The sequence below is a fragment of the Giraffa tippelskirchi genome, chromosome Y (assembly GCF_054371585.1).
Source record: "Giraffa tippelskirchi isolate mGirTip1 chromosome Y, T2T-mGirTip1v1.2.pri, whole genome shotgun sequence".
Lineage (NCBI taxonomy): Eukaryota > Metazoa > Chordata > Mammalia > Artiodactyla > Giraffidae > Giraffa > Giraffa tippelskirchi.
This window is the reverse complement of record NC_137290.1, coordinates 7,601,333-7,621,123: the sequence shown is the minus strand read 5'-3', so window position 1 is coordinate 7,621,123 and position 19,791 is coordinate 7,601,333. Positions and strand designations below refer to the sequence as shown.

General features: G+C 39.6%; 1 protein-coding gene across 2 annotated transcripts in view; it reads right to left on the bottom strand.

The window, feature by feature from the left end:
• LOC145537628 (eukaryotic translation initiation factor 2 subunit 3, Y-linked-like) overlaps positions 1 to 6,452 on the bottom strand; it is a 29,942-nt gene extending 23,490 nt beyond the window's left edge. For both annotated transcript variants that reach the window (XM_081568398.1, XM_081568399.1), the window contains exons 1-4: positions 6,367 to 6,452; positions 5,106 to 5,169; positions 3,677 to 3,804; positions 3,464 to 3,585 (exon numbers count right to left, since the gene is read on the bottom strand). In XM_081568398.1, the coding sequence (XP_081424524.1) occupies positions 3,464 to 3,585; positions 3,677 to 3,804; positions 5,106 to 5,169; positions 6,367 to 6,438 (386 nt within the window). In that variant the 5' untranslated portion in view covers positions 6,439 to 6,452. The remainder of the gene's footprint in view (positions 1 to 3,463; positions 3,586 to 3,676; positions 3,805 to 5,105; positions 5,170 to 6,366) is intronic.
• Positions 6,453 to 19,791: the final 13,339 nt, after the last annotated feature.

Genomic DNA, 19,791 nt, shown 5'->3' with positions numbered 1-19,791 from the left:
ACTAAGCATGGGCACCACAACTACTAAGACTATGCTCCAGAGTCTGGGAACCACAACTACACAAACCACAACAACTGAAGTCTGTGCTCCACAACAAAAGTCATTGCAATGAGAAGCCTAAGCACCAAAAGAAACAGCAGCCCCTGTTCACCACGAGTAGAGAAAAGCCCATGCAGCAACAAAGATCCAACACAAGCAAAAATTTTAAAAAATACAAGTTTATATGCAGAGGTGAGTCCCACAAAAGCCCACAGTACTTAATGACAATAACAATACCAGAGGACACAAGCCCACTTCAAGACTTAGTATAAAGATACAGTAATCAAGACATTGCAGTATGTGAAAAACAGACAAACATTAACAGAACAGAACAAAGACCCAAGAAATAAAGTTGTACTGAGTTAATTGATCTCTCAAAGAGATGTAAGGGCAAAGACAGTCTTTTTAACAAACAATGCTTTAAGAACTGACATCCACATGTTAAAAAAAAAAAAAAAATCCAGGCAGAAATCTTGTACTTGGTACAAAAATTAGCTCAAGAAAGGATCATAAAACTGTAAAACTTCTAGAAGAAAATACTGGAGAAAACATGGATGACCTGGAATGTGATCACTTTTCAGGCATAATACCAAAACCATAGAAAAAAAGAACTGATACACTGGCCTTCCTCAAAATTAGAAATTTCTGGGAATTCCCTGGGAAATCCAATGATTAGCAGGACTCAGCACACTGCGCAGGTTCCATCCTTGATTGGGGAACTAAAACCCTACAATGTGCAAGGCAAGGACTCTCCCAAAAAAAAACAAAAAAAAAATTTTTTAAACTTACAAATTTTTGCTCTGTAAAGACACTGTCAAGAGAATAAAAAGACAAGCCAAGTAGCAGAAGATATTTTCAAAAGACGTATCTGAATATGAACTACCACCTAAAGTGTACAGATAACTCTTAAAAATCAAAATGTAGAACTTGGTTAAAAAAAACAGGTCTAAGACACCCCACCGAAGATTTACTGATGGAAAATAATCACATGATTATTTGGTCCCACATCACATAACAGGAAAATGAAAATTAACGCAAAAAAAACTTTACTAGAATGGCTAAAATTCTAAACACCAAAATCACCAAATACTACAAGGATATGGAAAAATATGAACTCTCATTCATCACTAGTGGGAATGCAAAATGGTAGAGCCATATTTTAAAAGCTTGTATTTTCGCACAAAAGCAAACATCCTTCTGCCATTTGGTCCAGCAAATACACTTTTTTATTTACTCAAGTCAACTGAAAATTTATGTATGTCTATATACACAAAAAATCTTGCATATTTATAATGGCTTTATTTATAACTGCCAAAACTTAAAAACAATCAATATATCCTTTCGTAAGTAAATAAATATACACATATGCTGAAATACCCCTAGAGAACATATTATTCAAGGCCATTAAGCAAGTTACCAATTACAAGGTGATGCAAAACATTAAGTATACATATGATACATATCATTAAGTAAAAGATGTCAATAGAAAAAGGCTAAAATATCAACTATTTACCATTCTAGAAAAGGCAAAACTAGATAAATAAATCTGGAGAAGGGAAAGGCTACCCATTCCAGTATTCTGGCCTGGAGAATTCCACAGACTGTATGGGGTCATGAAGAGTCAGACAGGACTGAGCGACTTTCACATCACAGAGAAACAAATATCAGTCATTGCTAGGGATTAGAGAGGAGAGAAAGATTACAGAGGAGAGAAAGATGAATATGGAGGATACAGAGGATTTTACGGCAAGAAAATCACTCTGTAACACAGTATAAGGAACACACAGTAAAAGGACAAACACGTCATTAAAAATTTCTGCAAATTTGTAGACCGTAAAACAAGAGTGAACACTAATGTAAATCATGGATTTTGGATAATGCTGTGTCAACACATTTCATCAACTGTTACAAATATAATACAACTCTTGTAGGGAATGCTGAAAATGAGACGGACTCTGCTTGCAGGCTGAGGGTATAAGGAAAATCTGTACCTTCTACTCAGTACTCATTTGAAGCTTTAGATATAAAGCTTCTCTAAAAAAATAGTCTACCAAAAAAAACCAAAAGAATGAATTACTAGTAAGCTCAAAAGCCTTGAAGGATCTCAAAAATACTGAAATGAGTGGAAAAGTCAATTTCAAAGGCAATATACTGTGTTCAACATACACAACATTCCTGAAATGTATAAAAATCAGTTAAGAGACTAGACTAGTATTTGCCAGGGATTAAGAACAGTGGAGGGTAATGGACTAACCTTTGTAGTGAAATAACATTTCTGTTATTCAGAAAGTAGCGACATTACAGGAGCATATAAAAATAAAGTAGATATATGTACGTACACCAACAGAGAGTGCTTTGCTTTGGTATTATATTATGACTACTAGAGAAGGAAATGGTGACCCACTCCAGTATTCTTGCCTGGAGAATCCCACGAACAGAGATGCCTGGCCGGCTCGAGTCCCTGGGGTCGCAGAGTCGGACACGACTGAGCAACTAACACTTCATGACTACTGGGGCAAAATCAATTAAGTCTGTACAGGTCTCCTATGTTATCTTGCCAACTTTCTGTTATTCTACAATTATTTCAAAGTTAAAAATGAAAACATATGGAGCAGACTGTTTGGAAAATCAAATATTACATTTGCAATTATTAATAATTTTAGGCATAAAATGCTTACAATAAAAAATTGTGAACCATGTATTAAAAATGTAGGTTTTTAAAATAATTTTAGCTTTTAAAACTTTTATTAAAGAAGCTTAAGAGATTTCTGATGTTTTCACTGACTATAACTGCAACCATATAATGTGAAAGAAACTATTTAAACAAGCAACAATATACATTAAACAAGCCACAACTGCATTATCAGAATGGAAATTTTCACTCAAAAAAGAAATTTACTGAAGGCTCTCCACTGTCTTGAAAGACTGAGTGACCCTGCCAGTCTAATGCAAAGAACTCAGTACTTAAAAACAAAAATTACTATGCTTTCAGAACTCTTACCATTCTCAAAAATTGAGTATTAATATCCTTATGATGTAAAATTAGGGTACTCCTAATACCTACACGTTAGATGACAAATGTCAGCGTTCGAAAGAAACAAGATATGCAACATTCCAAAAATGGATATAGACACGCAAAACTGAGACAAAGATGTAACAATATTGGAAGAGTGGACAGAAGGACCCCACTGAATATAATGATTCCATTGTATTTCTCTAGAAAACCCAAATGTGCACATTTTAGCTTATATTTAAACAGAATCCTTAAAAAGGTTATCAGCAACAAGTGTAAGCTCTAAATTTTATTAGAAAATGTTTTGGCAAAAATGCATCTGCATCAGGCTTAGAGTTGAATCATTAACTCAATTAAATAGTTCGATAAACACAAAGAAAAAAAACGTGTATTTAACATAAAAATGATCACCTGACTAGTCTGAAGTTCCCTTTGGTCCCTGGAATGTCTGTAGGAAACTCATCAGGTGTACTACTCCCACAAGATCTGTAACATTCTGGCCGAGGACAACTTGCATCAACAAGTTTATAAATCTAAAAATTTCAATGAAAATAAATTTAAATTCTCATTTGCATATTTGAAACCCAAGTAAAATCGTTTCTCCTTCCACAACATACTATATACCTTGGCATTAGCATACCCAAGCTTGATTGTAATATTTCTTTCTAGTTCATTTTTGAATCTGACTGTGTGGACTCCAGAAATAGCTTTTACCACAGTAGATTTTCCATGAGCAACGTGACCAATTGTACCTACATAGGCCAAAAAACATTTAATTTATATGATACCATTACACCAAGTATTTTGGTAAAGTTAGAAAAACAAAAAGCATAATTCACTATAAATATTTCAAACTACAACCAACAGAGATTTCATTTACCCCCCCATATAGTCTTTCCAACACAAAATTTTTTCTGAAACATGACCAAATGTAACTCTCCACTTACCTGAAAATTTTATTTAAAAATCATACTTAGTGATTATTAAACTTGTTTTCAATCTGAAAAAGATGAGTTCACTTGAAATAAACATTCATCTAAAAACACAAAATTTTGTATATTAATAACGTTTCCAGTATTTTGATTGAGGTAAACATGCACAAAGTGAAGTGAAGTGAAAGTCGTTCAGTGGCATCCAACTCCTTGCAACCCCACAGGCTATACAGTCTATGGAATTCTCCAGGCCAGAATACTGGAGTGGTTAGCCTTTCCCTTCTCCTGGGGAATCTTCCCACCCCAGATATCAAACCCAAGTCTTCCACATTGCAGGTGGATTCTTCACCAGCTGAGCCACATGCATGAATCCATGACAACTAGGAAACAACTCCAATTTGATTACAGTAAACAAATACATGTTAAGAGTGAGCACCCCCAAGTGGCTCAGCAATCAAGAATCTGCCTACAATTGAAGAGATGGAGAGTGCAATCCCTGGTGTAGGAAGATCCCCTGGAGAAGGGAATGGCAACCCCCTTCAGCATTTTTGCCTACAGAATCCCAAGACAGAGGAGCTTAGCAAGCAGCAAGCCCATGGGGTCACAAGAGTCTACACAACTTAGCAACTAAAATAGCAGCAGCAGCAGCAGCAAGAGCAGTATGTCTTACGATTTTTACCTTACTACTCTAAGGTAAGTCTTATTGGGTTTTACTGCTAATATAATAGACGCTAAAACATCTACACTCAATCAACTTCTCCCAAATTATGTGTCAATTAAGAAAGGAAGCAAAAGACTATTCTAAAAGATCAAAGTCATGTTAAAAATCTGTTCTTAAAATATTCTCTACAAAAGGAATTTTCTCCTTTTCTTAACATTCTGCTATACATGCATACACCTTACTGTCTCTTCATATACCTATGTCTTTCCTTGGATCCAAGTGAAGAGTACTGTTTCCCAAGAAATCGAGCAGGTACTGTGCTCATAATGGCTAAAATCTACCCATTATATATCTCAGTCCTCCTACAGTTCAGTTAACTGAACAAGAGTTTAAATGTCATCGGAGAGCAGTCAATCAATCCTCAAGAAAGACTGCACTGTACATAACAATGTATTCTTACCTATATTAATTGTGGCTTGTCTGCTGATAACTTCATGTGAGAGTGGTGTCAACCTGGTAACATCCTGCAATTAAACATTTTAGTTTAAACTACCTCACAAAAGACAAACCATAATTTATATCTCATGTTTTATATCTTCAATTTGCCATTATCTATTCAGCGCTCCACTGTTTACCAAAACTACCATGGAAGCAACCTAGATGTCCATCAGCAGATGAATGGATAAGGAAGCTGTGGTACATATACACAATGGATTATTACTCAGCCATTAAAAAAAATACATTTGAATCGGTTCTACTGAGATGGATGAAACTGGAGCCCATTATACAGAGTGAAGTAAGCCAGAAAGAAAAACAATACAGTATACTAATGCATATATATGGAATTTGAAAGATGGTAACGATAACCCTATATGCGAGACAGAATAAGAGACACAGATGCATAGAACAATTTTATGGACTCTGAGGGAGAAGGTGAGGGTGGGACGCTCTGGGAGAATAGCATTGAAACATGTATATTATTCCATGTTCGATGCATGAGACAAAGGCTCAGGGCCGGGGCAATGGGATGACCCAGAGGGATGGGATGGGGAGGGAGGTGGGTGGGGGGTCCAGGAAGGGGAACACATGTAAACTCATGGCTGATTCATGTCAATGTATGGCAAAAACTATTACAATATTGTAAAGTAATTAGCCCCCAACTAAAATAAATAAATTTATTAAAAAAAAAAAAAAAAAAAACTACCTTTCTTGCAAAGGCAGTCTTGATTCCTGGTCAGAACAGCGACGCCTGGCGTGCTGCAGTCCATGGATTCGCACAAAGTCAGACACGAATGACTGACTCAGCAAGTCCTGGAAGCTCTTTACATTTACAAAAGAGACTATATTTCCACTAACTCTAGAAGACCTGGAAGACCAAGGCCTCAAATTTCAAGAGAATTAACACTAACGATAGTGTAAAAACTTCCTTTCAAAATTAAAGGTATTAACAGTCTTTTCCCGGATTTTCAGAGGAAAAGACCTTAATAACACTTAACATCTTGACTTTCCAGCGCAAATCTTCGAGTTTCAAAGCTCCATGATCTCACACCGCCAGATTCAAGTCGTACACCTGGATAAACGCTGCAAAAAACGCCCGGATCCAGGTTTCCGGCGTAACTCAGGCTGTCGGCAGCCCGGTACTGCCGTGATTCGACGCTTCCCAAAGGTCAGGTCACATCCACTCCCGAACTCATTCCAATATGCCTAGAAAAAAACCTTACCAGTGTGGAGAGATCCTGGCGAGAAAGATGTAGCTGACGCAGGGTAACACCCGACTCCGCACCCCCCGCCATCTTGCCGAGCGAGCAACGAAAGCGTCTGCGTATCTCCCTGACCGTTCTCAGGCCCCCTTGTGAAGGGCGGGGCTGCGGAGGCGGGAGAGAGACTAGGTCTCGCGCCTGGGAGAGGAGAATGGTTGGTGTATCAGAGAGGTCACTCTATGGCCTTATTTCACCTGGCTTTACGTATTACCTGCAAAAGACTGACGATAAAAAGCGAGGCAAAGTTTTAGGGGGCTATTCATAGGCGACCTAATGGACATTTGTGCAGGCAACGCTAAGGGCAGCCCCAAAAAGGACCCTTGCTAGAAGGTTGACACAACCCCGCCTCGGGATGGGTCGGCAGTAGCCATTTCCGTTTCCCTGGCTGATGGCTTGGAAGGATTTCCGGGTACCTGCTATCCGTATTTTTGGTTCTAGTTCCACGATTTATTATGGTGTGGTCATCTGTGGTCTGGGCTTGTCTTCACCGAAAGGAGAGCTTGTAGTAAGCCACACTCAGGCACAGCAAGTTCCTTTTTGAGGATTGCGGGGTGGGAGAGTGAAGGCTTCCCTGATGGATCGTTGAAGAATACGTCGGCATTGCAGAAGACCCCGGTTCGATTCCTGGGTCGCGAAGATCCGCTGGAGAAGGGATAGGCTACCCACTCCAGTTTTCTTGGGTTTCCCTTGTGGCTCAGCTGATAAAAAATCCGCCCGCAATGCGGGAGACCTAGATTTGAGCCCTGGGTTGCAAAGATCTGGAGAAGTTAAAAGGCTATCCACTCCAGTATTCTGGCGTAGAGAAGTCCATAGACTGATAGTCCGTAGGGTCAAAAAGAGTCTGACAGGACTGAGCGACTTTCACTTTCAGGGAAGAAGGGAAAGGCGCCTTCTGGGAAAAGTTTGATGGAGGGCTCAGCTGTCCGCATGTGGCATTAGCAACTTTATAGGAGGGGACTTTTTTGCAGTGGCTTTAGGGTTCTCAGAGCTTTTAGAAAACAAGATATAGGGAAATATACTTGTTTGGAGAAAATCTGGACAAATAATTTTACCAGATATTTCAGTAAACAAAGACTGGTAAGGGAATCAAGTCATCAGCATCTGTAGTCACCTGCAAATATGTGCCCTGGTGGGGTTTGGGGTGGAGAGAAATAGGACGTTGGCCCAAAATGGTTAAGATGCACAATCTGGGGATGATTTTGATGAGCCCAAACTTCATTTCTCATGCGAAGAAAAGCCATATATTCTTTAATTCAAAAGGGTGTGTTTCTTTAGTTAGAAATACATGTTATGACTATCTCTGTTCTGTTTGGTTGGGTTTTTTTATACTTTGGTTGGGTTTTTTTGTATACCTTGCTCTTCCTTTCCCTCTCTGTAACAATTTCTCGGAGCTAATAATACCTCCTGGGTTATAATCCTCAGTGCTGCTGTGTTTAGTTGCTTAGTCCTGTCTGATTGACTGTGACCCCGATGGCCCGTACTTCACCAGACTCCTCTGTCCGTAGGGAGGCTCCAGGTAAGAATACTGGAATGGGTTAACATGCCCTCCTCATAGTCCTCAGTAATTTAGCCAAATAAAACTTTATCAACTTTTAGCTTGTGCTTTTTTCCCCCTTTTTGTCCAGCCTGACAGTACTAGCCACCGACAAAGGCACACAGAGCGGGCTTCTTTCCTTCACTGAGCTCTGAGGATCTGGTTCCTTGGTACCAGTAGAGGCTTCTTGTGCCTGTCCACCTCCTTGGAGAGTCCAAATGAATTAGAGTCTTTCTCTTCTGGTACTCAGATATACCGATTTTGGAAAATCCAGTGAAGTATAACTCCTTGAAGTTGGTTACCCTTGAAACTTTTTTGAGCTTGGTACGTTGGTTAGTTCATTTGAAGGACTCTGGGAAGATTATTGCTCAGTTTGCTGCTTAAGTCACCTCAGTCGTGTCCAACTCTGTGCAACCGCATAGATGGCAGCCCAGCAGGCTTCTCCCTCCCTGGGATTCTCCAGGCAAGAGTACTGAAGTGGGTTGCCATTTCCTTTTCCAATGTATGAAAGTGAAAAGTGAAAGTGAAGTCGCTCAGTCGTGTCCGACTCTTAGTGACCTCATGGACTGCAGCCTACCAGGCTCCTCCATCCATGGGATTTTCCAGGCAAGAGTACTGGAGTGGAGTGCCATTGCCTTCTCCGTTGCTCAGTTTAGATATGGATAATTTGACCCAGTTAAAAGACTCAGAAGAGTTGACTCAGCTGACTGAGTAGGGGTTGGAATGGTATTTTGGTGGGAAAATAGCCTGTGATTTTCCCTTAAATTGTCTACTTTAAAACAATTTATTGAGAAAGTTAATAAATTTATTGAAAAAGTGAAGATATCTCAAGAGTTTTCAGCTCTAAAGAAGGGATATTCCTGGTTTTATCAGATTCAGGAATGGTGGATACAAATACTCTTAATTAGCTACTATACCTAAAAGTGAAGGTCAGTCGTTTTAATTAAAAAGTTGCTCTGCTGGGGACACATATAAGATGTGTCCTGCACTCACAGTGGTTTTACATTACCTGAGTGAAAAGCTCAAACAATTAACAGACCTGAGGGACTCTGTGGTAAAATCTAAAGTTTAAGTTAGTGTCACAGATATGCTGTGACCCACTGCATGATTGCTACTAGTGTGTTTTTATCTTGATAAGTCTATTGGGAAACTAACCTTTCAATTGCAAGAAAAGCAATGACAAAATCTCATCCTCCAACTAAGACCACAACCAGTTTTTGGTAAGCCATTGGCACTTGCTGTCTACCTCTATAAGGATTAAATCAGATGTTGCTGCAGCTGCTGACCTCAACACCCCACTGAAAGTAGTTCAAGGTGGGGGCACACATGATGCATCTGTGCTCTGGGAAAAGCTGGCAAGACACGTCTTCACATAGAGCCAATCTTAGGAGGGCCAATCTCCTAAGATTGGCTTTCAGGAGCCAATCTTAGGAGGGCAGTTTTTGTATGTCCTAAAATCTAGAAAAGCACAAACCTTCCATGGGTATGACTGTTCTTTGTAATTAGCAGAAACTTCTTGCAAAAAATCCGTGCTTGATTGCCTGAACTCCCCTTTCACCAAAATCATATATATATATGGACCTTCCCCCATCTACCATGGAGCAGTTTCTCAGAATTATCTGCAATTTTGATCCAGGGCTGTAGTAATCATTTTGCCCCAAATAAAATGTGACTTGCAATTCTCAAGTTGTGCTTTTTTTTTTTTAAGTTGACAAGTTTATGGCAACCACAAAGGGACACAGAGTAGTCTTCTCTGTTTCACCTGAACCCTACAAGTACCAGGAGACTTGACAGAGGCCATGTCACCAGAGACCCTTTGTGCCCATCTGCCACCTTAAGAGTCCAGAGGCATTGGGAAAGTCTCTCTTTGTTCTCAGATCTCTTGTATCTGTGGATGATATTAAGTTTTACTGGTAGTTGAGCAGGTACTTGCACCCTCCCAAACCCTGAATTTACTGGAGTTTGGGGGGCCCAGTTGAGAGATACTGGGGCAAACCCAACCAGTGGAAAGATAGGGAGGGGAACTTAGTTGAAAGACACCAAGGAATGCCTGGGGCTCTGTTGAAAAATTTCATGCTCTTGCTCAATTTAGCCACCTTAATAGAATTTGTTGGGATAAAAGTGAAGATACCACATGAGAGCTTTGCTCTGAAGAAAAGGGACAAGATGTGTCAAGTTACTGAGAAATTTACAGGAGTGATGGCGGCCAAGTACTCATACTGTCCAGTGATCCCATAGGAAAACCTACTCGTTAATTAAAACTCTTGTGTAGGGGTCACGTAAGAATTGGCCATTCAGGCTGATACCAAAAAGTCTACAACAATAAGTGCTGGAAAGGTTGCAGAGAAAAGGGAGCTCTCTTACACTGTTGGTGGGAATGCAAACTAGTACAGCCACTGTGGAGAACAGTATGGAGAGTCCTTAAAAAACTGGAAATAGAAGTGGCATACAATCCAGAAATCCACTGCTGGGCATACACACTGAAGAAACCAGAATTGAAAGAGACATGTTTACCCCAATCTTCATTGCAGCACTGTTTACAATAGCCAGGACATGGAAGCAACCTAGATGTCCATCGGCAGAAGAATGGATAAGAAAGCTGTGGTACACAATGGAATATTACTCAGCTATTAAAAAGAATGCATTTGAATCGGTTCTAATTTGGTGGATAAGACTGGAGCCTATTAGACAGAGTGAAGTAAGTTAGGAAGAAAAACACTGATATAGTATATTAACTCATATATATGGAATTTAGAAAGATGGTAATGATAATCCTATATGCGAGACAGCAAAAGAGACACATGTAAAGAGCAGACTTTTGGACTCTGTGGAAGAAGGCAAGGGTGGAATGATTTGATAGAATAGCACTGAAACATGTATATAACCATATGTGAAATAGAAAGCCAGTCCAGGTTTGATGCATGAGACAGGGTGCTCAGGGCTGTTGCACTGGGATGACCCTAAGGAATGGGATGGGGAGAGAGGTGGGTGGGAGGTTCAGGATGGGGGACACATGTCTTTCACCATCTCCCAGACTTGCTCAAACTCATGTCCTTTGACACTACAATATTGTAAAATAATTAGCCTACAATTAAAAAAGAAAAGAATTGGCCATTCAACAATCCAAGTACTCACAGTGGTCTTACACTGCTGGAAGTAGAAACTGAGACACATAAGAAAGCTAAAACAATTCTTGAGTTTTAACTCCTCCAGGGGTTAAAACTCACAAGCAGCACACTGGCTCACCACACAATTTCACTAGTGAATTTTATCCATGACAAATTCAACTTAAAATGGAAAACAGATCCTCTCAAACACAGAACATGGAGCATCAGAAAGCCAGCCTCTAACAACACTCGAGCAAGGTTTATGTAAATAGAAAATACATATTTAATGATTGGAAAAAGTATACTAAATGAGATCTCAACCTAAAATGTCTAAATTGGGGTTCTTTGGATATCCAAAATTGATATTTTTGTGTGTGCTGATGGAAAAAGCCAGCTGTAAGATCAGCAAACTTAATGGAATGCTTACTTTGATTATCTAGAAATTTTGCCTGAAACTATATCAGAACAACAACAAACAACAACAGTAACAAAAAGCCTGCTAACAGTCTGTCTTTCCCTCTACATATCCTCTTCAATCTGAATTATTTGCCAAGATACTGTCTCTTTTTTCTCTTCCTCCTTCTGCTGCTCCCCTTTCTGCAGCAAAGGAGGATAGAAAATCAGAAGTGACTTTAACTCCCTTAAGGAGAAAACTACCACAAGAAGTGAAGCATCCTTGGTGTTTACACCATGTACATAACCTGGTAGCCAAGCAAAACTTAGAGACTTGGCTAAGAAACTTCCCAATTCAAGCCCAGATCCAGTGAGATTTGCTAAGGAATTCAATTTAACCATTAAATCCTGCAAGCCCAGGTCGTCAGATCATATCATTTAACACAGCTTTTAGTTTCTGAAGCAAAGCAAGGTAAGGAATAGAGAAAACAGGATGGAAATGTTGCTTAATGTACCTTGACACATTGTCCAGAGGCTTGCACTAAATACAAGGAATTAGCTCAGAAATTATTTAAACTTATCCCAGAGCTTTTTTTGTAAAACTGTAGACTACAGAAAGATTAAACAGTGCAAGCAAAGACCCCATGAATCAATTGTGGAGTATTATTAAAGGTTTAACAACAACAACAAAAACTTTGAAGCAATATTCTGAATAATTTTCTAACCAGAAAAATGATGTTTGCTTAACTCTGCCTTTTAAAATGTTTAGAAGAGGATTTGGCTATGCTCTAGTCAAGACAACCTAGGCTGGTCTGAGTTAAACAGAAACACCCTTGAGTTGCTGACCAACTTTTCAAAACCATTAAGAAGAAAGAAGTGTTTATGAAAATTATGAACTTTCATCTGTGCCAATTAAGTAAATAAAGCCAGTCAAAGTTTAATCAATCCCCTCCCAGTAAAGAAAGCTAGTTTGAAAGAAAAATAATAATAATGATAGGTCCAGAGAGAATAAATCCTACCTAGAGAACCTGATTTTCACTCCCTGAGTCTTGAGACCAGAGTTCTCATGATCACTTATCTTAGCTAGATAGACTCTAATTCCTGAAACTGAAGCAGGAAAAAAAGAGAAGAAAACCTTTTAATAGACATATTCTAACTGTTAAATGTCTTTTTCTAACTGTTATTTACAACTAGTGAGCTTTATATTGTGATATCTCTTTCAAGACTGAGTTTAGAAAGAAAGTGAAGTTAGATCTTTGATCATGTCTATCTGGTTATATGTATGTCAGTATGTGCTTTTATCTTTGGATAATATTGCTGAGGTTAGTTTGTAAGTGAGCTATATTTAATGAAAAGTAAGTGCTTACAAAACTAACTGGTAAATACAAGAGAAATTAAGCCAAACAAATTTCGTGTTCACATGTATTGGGAAATATTCAGTACTAAATTCTGAGTATTAATGCTTACATTGCAGTAAGGAGTTCATGATCTGAGCCACAGTCAGCTCCTGATCTTGTTTTTGCCATCTGTATAGAGCTTCTCCATCTTCAGTTGCAAAGAATATAATCAATCTAATTTCAGTATTGACCACCTGGTGATACTCATGTGTAGAGTTTTCTCTTCTATTGTTGGAAGAAGGTGTTTGCTATGACCAGTATGCTCTCTTTTGACTCGTGAAAGCTATGGTTTTTACAGTCAACATGAATGAATGTGAAAATCGGACCATAAAGAAGGCTGAACATGGAAGAATTGATGCTTTTGAACTGTGGTATTGGAGAAAACCCTTGAGTGTCCCTTGGACTGCAAGGAGATCAGACCAGTCAACACTAAAATAAATCAATCTTGACTGTTCATTGGAAGGACTGATGCTGAAACTGAAGGTCCAATTCTTTGGCCACCTAATGCAAAGAGCATTGGAAGAGATCCTGATGCTGGGAAAGATTATAGGCAGCAGGAGAAAGGGATGGCAGAGGACAAGATCATTGGATGGCATCACTGACTCAAAGGACATGAGTTTGAGCAAGCTCTGGGAGATGGTGAAAGACAGGGAGGCCTGGCATACTGCCATGGGGTCGTAAAGAGTTGGACACAACTGAGTGAACAACAAAAAGTTTAAGTTTGTTGATGTACTTAATTTGGACATGTCTTAGGGTCATCAACATTAAGTATAATGTTAAGTGTAATACTTTCATTGTGCCTAGATTTACTGTTAAATAAAATTTTGCTGTATCTGTTTCAAATTTGTCAGCAAGCGAAGCAAACTGATGTGCATCAACTTGCAAAGAAAGAAAATGTAAATGACAAAAGAGCCTTTCAATAAACCCTCCTAAGAATAATTGTGTTTTAATCTCTCCAGATTTTGATAATTTGAATTTCAAAGGTTGTGCTAATTTAAGTAATGGAAGTTTATTGAATAGGTAAAAAGAAAAAAAAAAGATTTAAACTGTTAGTAGCTAGGCCACTACCAAATAAAACAAAATACTGAAACATTAGTTACAATGCTTCAATTCCCTTTTACAGAGAAACAAAAGATTTAGAACTATTAATAAATATGAATATTATTTATGTGTCACACTGAGATATTTGCTTTAAGAAATTATATTTTTTATTTTTAATGGTTAACATTTTGCCAGTTTTCCTAAACATCCTATGGACATCAAATAACATATGATATACAAAAATTTAAACATATTTGTGTAGAGTATAAGATTAATATAAATTAAAATAAATATAAGTATATTTAATTATTAATTACATTTTTTCACTTGATAAAAACATTCTCAGAAATGTTAGTATGTCTCACTGTGATTGTACATATATTTTCTTTCCCTTTTACTTCTTCTGATTTTTGTTTTAGGTATCTTTGTTTCTTTGTTGTTAAATGTCTACTGGTTGATGTTTTCTATCTTCTTTGTGAATTGTACCCTTTATCATTAAAAATGTTGCATCTTTGTTTAAAAATAAATACATTTTTTAAAAAAGAACATATATTTTTTAAACAAACTACTATTTGGAATTATGTTTACCAATCTACAGGGTGTTGGTGTAGGACAGTTCATGATTGCTTTCAGTAAAGAAGGCATGAAGGATGGAATTGCATTCTATTAAGGGAAAAGGAGATAAGTCTGACTTACAGAGGGATGTTGTTTGGATGAGAAAATGAAGTAGTAGATACAGTAGGTGATAAAAAGTTTTGTGGAAAGTAGACCTTGAGTGAAGAGGTCTCTGATGGTCAGGACTATCTAAACTTAAAACAAATTCAATTGAGTAAATTAATTTTAAAAGTAAACTGGCATGAAAAACTTGAATTTAACTTTCCCTCTGTTAAGAGGACAGGTTTTCTGAAGATATTCAACTGCCTTTGGTAAATAATAGATTTGTTTCAGTTAGGATTTTATACACACACAAACATTTATATGTATATACACAATTATTATTTTTCCTGTCTTGTTACTCCTACTCTTATTTTAGCATTCATTACTTTAGACTACCTATTATATTCTTTTCTAAAATATTTAATTGGAGAAAAATTATAATACAGTGATAGTTTTTGCCATACATTAATATGAATCAACCATAGGCATACTTGATAGCTTTTGGTGAACAATGAATGATACCACTGGATTCATGGTCTCCAAAGGAGAATATTTAACTCTGGGACCAAAGACAGTCTCACTCACTCAGAGCTTTGTGCAGCAAATTTTATTTAAAGTGACAGGACAGAGAAAACTTCTGACATAGACATAAAAAAAAAAGAGGTAGAAAAGTATCTGTCTCACTGGTTTAAGTGGGGCGTTATATACTTTTCAACTGGTTACTGAGAATAGATAAAAAGAATACCTCAAGGTTGTAACAGTTCCACAAGAGATTTTCCTGAGGCATAAATCCTGAGATAACTTCTGTACAAGATTAGCAAGGGAGAACAGTTTCAGGCAACATCTCTGCGTGAGATATCCTTGCTGTGCAATCAAGGGTACAAGTCTTGAGAAACAGTTTCCCAGGTAAAAGAGCTAATGATCAGGTAGGGAGGCCAGGGTCCCCAAAAGGCAGGAGGAAATAAACTGCAAGTGGTGGACTTTTTTTTTTTCCTCTTCTCTACACAGGATTAAAGGAGGTTCCAACTTGCCATAACAACAGTTGATTCCACCTGAAACTAACTTTTTCTCAAAACTTGAGCTGCTAGTGGCTCACCAAAACAGTGTGTTTTACTCAGGGAAATGTTTTTCTTTCAAGCTATGTTAATGAACTGTTACATTTGCTTAGCAATCTGCCTTTCTTCCAATCTTTTCCACCTGAAACTTTTTTTCAAACCATGAGCTGCTAATTGCACAGCAAAACAATATGTCTTATTCATGGAAATCTTTTTCTTAAACTATGTTAGTGAAACTATGTATTTGCTTGGAAATCTGCCTTTCTTCAAGAGTCATGTCAATTGTGTTATAATCAGAGATGACTCCCTTTGTGCAGATGCTATCTCAAAATGCATGTTGTGGGAGAGGGGCCTGGTGCAACTCGATCAGTTTTGAGGTGTTTCTTTTATCTATGATTAGCAACTCGCTAACAAGTATATAATGCCTCGCTAAAATCTAGCAAGAGGGCACTTTGTCTGTCCCTTTTTGATGTCTATGTCAGAAGCGTTTTCTATCCCTTTGCTGCTGCTGCTAAGTCGCTTCAGTCGTGTCCGACTCTGTGCGACCTCATAGACGGCAGCCCACCAGGCTCCGCCGTCCCTGGGATTCTCTAGGCAAGAATACTGGAGTGGGTTGCCATTTCCTTCTCCAGTGCATGAAAGGGTAAAGTGAAAGTGAAGTCACTCAGTCGTGTCCGACTCTTAGCGACCCCACGGACTGTAGCCTACTAGGCTCCTCCGTCCGTGGGATTTTCCAGGCAAGAGTACTGGAGTGGGGTGCCACTGCCTTCTCTATCCCTTTACATTTTAACAAAATTTCGCTACTCAAAGGCTACCCTGGTGGCTTAGACGGTAAAGCGTCTGTCTATAATGCGGAGACCCGGGTTCAATCCCTGAGTCAGGAAGACCTCCTGGAGAAGGAAATGGCAATCCACTCCAGAATGCTTGCCTGGAAAATCCCATGGATGGAGCAGCCTGGTAAGTTACAATCCATGGGGTCTCAAAGAGTCGGACACAACTGAGAGACTTCAATTTCACTGCTCAAAAGCTCAGAATGATCAGGTCTCCATCTCTGGCCCCTCTGTCCTGGTATCTAAATCCCTCCTCTGAAATAAATAAATAAATAAATAAATTCTCTCCTCTGGAGTCCCAAGAATTCCTTCATAGTTCACTGTCAGTAACCTCTCACAGGCAAGATTTGCTACAATTATAATCATTAACAGAGCCTAAGAAAAGCATTTCCATGAGCAAGACATTGTCTGCCTGTGTAATTATCAGCTCCACACTGAAATAAAGGGCCAGTTCTCAGGCAAGATACATTATTGCAAAAGGCTTAAGAAAAGTAACAGCGAGAATGTTCACCTCCTCCTTAAAGGTTCCTAAGCTTTAACTCTCTCATAAATATGTCCTTTTCCTTCTCAACCCCCTCTTACAATCCACTCCATTCCATCCCTCCAGGCTGTCACAGAGCACAGCTTTGGATGCCCAGCATAATACATCAAATTCCTACTGGCTACCTATTTTACCTATGGTACTGTATATCTTTCAATACTATTTTCTCAAATCATCCTACCCTCACCACTCCCACTGAGTCCAGAAGTCTGTTCTTTATGTTTGTGCCTCTTTTTGCTGCCCTGCATGTGGGGCTGTCAGTACTGTCTTTCTACATTTCATGTATATGCATTAATAAGGTGTTTGTGGTTCTCATTCTGACTTAATTTTCTCTGTACATTATGCGCTAGGTTCATCCAACTCATTAGAACTGACTCAAATGCATTCCTTTTTATAGATGAACAATATTTCATTGTGTATATGTACAACAACTTCCTTATCCATTCACCTGCTGATGGACATCTAGATTGCTTCCATGTCCCAGCTATGTAAATAGTGCTACAGGGAACACTGGGGTACATGTATCATTTTCACTTCTGATTTCCTCAGGGTATAGACTCAACAGTGGAATTGCTGAGTGGTATGGCGGTTTTTTTGCCAGGTTATCTTTTGACCTACCTCATTCTGAGGAGATCTGCCTGTTTTGGGGGGAGCCTGCGGTCTTCTACCAGTGTTCAGAAAGTTGTTTCACATGCAGGTGAATTTTTGATGTATTTATGGTGGATGGAAAGTGATCTCCCCATCTTTTTTTCCCTGTCATCTTGGAAGTCTTCTGTAATTACCTTTTCATGTGTAATATTTTTGTCTTGTTTTGGTATCAGGGTGATCATGGCCCCATAAAATGGATTTAGAAGTGTTCTTTCCTCTGCAATTTTTGGAGTAGTTTCACAAGTACAGGTGCTAACTCTTCTCTAAATGTTTGGTAGGATTCATCTGTGAAGCCATGTGTCCCTGGACTTTTGTTTGCTGGGAGTGTTAAATTACCAGCTCAATTTATTCTGTGTGATTGTTCTCTTCATTTTTTCCATTTATTTCTGGTTCAGTGTTAGGAAATTGTAACTTTCCAAAAACTTGTCCATTTCTCAGGTTGCTTATTTTGGCTTATATTTGCTTGTAATAGGCTCTTAAGATTCTTCGTATTTCTTCAGTGTCAGTTGTAATTTTTCCTTTTACATTTCTAATATTATTGATTGGAATCCTCTCTTTTTCTTAAAGAGTCTGGCTAAAGGTAAAGTGGCTGTCTGAGGAGACCTTACAAATAGCTGTGAAAACATGGAAAGCAGAAACCAAAGGAGAAAAGGAAAGATAAACTCATTTGAATTCAGAGTTCCAAAGAATAGCAAGGAGAGATAAGAAAGCCTTCCTCAGTGATCAGTGCAAAGAAATAGAGGAAAACAACAGAATGGGAAAGACCAGAAATCTCTTCAAGAAAATTGGAGATACCAAGGGAACATTTCATGCAAAGATGGGCTCAATAAAGGACAGAAATGGTAGGGACCTAACAGAAGCAGAAGATATTAAGAAGAGGTGACAAGAATACACAGAGGAACTGTACAAAAAAGATCTTCACGACCGAGATAATCATGATGGTGTGATCACTCACCTAGAGCCAGACATCCTGCAATATGAAGTCAAGTACGCCTTAGGAAGCATCACTACACGAACAAAGCTAGTGCAGGTGATGGAATTCCAGTTGAGCTATTTCAAATCCTGAATGATGACACTGTGTAAGTGCTGCACTCAATACGCCAGCAAGGGGCGAGGCTAAGATGGCGGAGGAATAGGACGGGGAGACCACTCTCTCCTCCACAAATTTATCGAAAGAACATCTGAACGCTGACCAAACTTCACAAAACTACTTCTGAAGGCTGGCTGAGGACGTCAGGCTTCCACAAAAACTGCACATTATCTTCAAAAGAGGTAGGAGAAATTATAAAAGATAAAAAGAGAGACAAAAGAGTTAGGGACTGAGACCCGTCCCGGGGAGGGAGTCGTAAAAGAGGAGGAATTTCCAAGCACCAGGAAACCCTCTCACCGGCGGGTGTAGGGGAGGATTTTTTATCTCGGAGGGCAACGTAACTGGGAGGAAAAAATAAATAAAATCCACAGATTACGTGCCTAAAGCAACTCCCAGCAAAGAACCCCAGACGCTCGCATCATCCGCCACCAGCAAGTGGGGGCTGAACGGAGAGGAGCGGGCGGCATTGCCTAGGGTAAGGACCGGGCCCGAGTGCCCCGAGGGCAATGTGAGGGAGCTAACGTGAGATAGTAACCTAAACTGTGGGACAGCGAGAGAGAGAGAGAACTATCCCGCGAAAAGCCCAACTCTAAGGCACTGCCGGCCCGCTCACAGAACAAAGGACTGAGCGATACCAGAGGAGAGCTAGCCGGCTGCGGACCGCCCCATCCCCCGCCGGACACAGCGGGCAGGCGCGGCCCGCCAGAGCCGGAAAGGGGCAAACTCCGCTCCAGAGAGGGCACCCCCTACCAAACTGCAAACAGGCTCCCAGTTTCTAAGCAAAGACTGCCTGAGATCCCGGAGGGTCGACAGCCGCCGGGAGGGTCGCAGCCAGAGACCAGCTCCCCAGAACCGACACAAAGCACACCGGAGCCGGGCACGCCCGTAAACCGAGGCGGGGACCAGGGAGGTGATAAGCCGCACCGCCCCAACAGGGGAGAGCGCCCTCGCCAAACTCCTGGCCGCCTGGGCAGCTCCGACCGGGAACGGCACAAGCCGCGGGCGAAACCGAGTCTGCGCCTTTGTGGAGTAACCGGGAGCCTGAACCTGAGCGGCTTAGACCTGGGAAGTGCACGCAGCTCAGGGCCCGCTC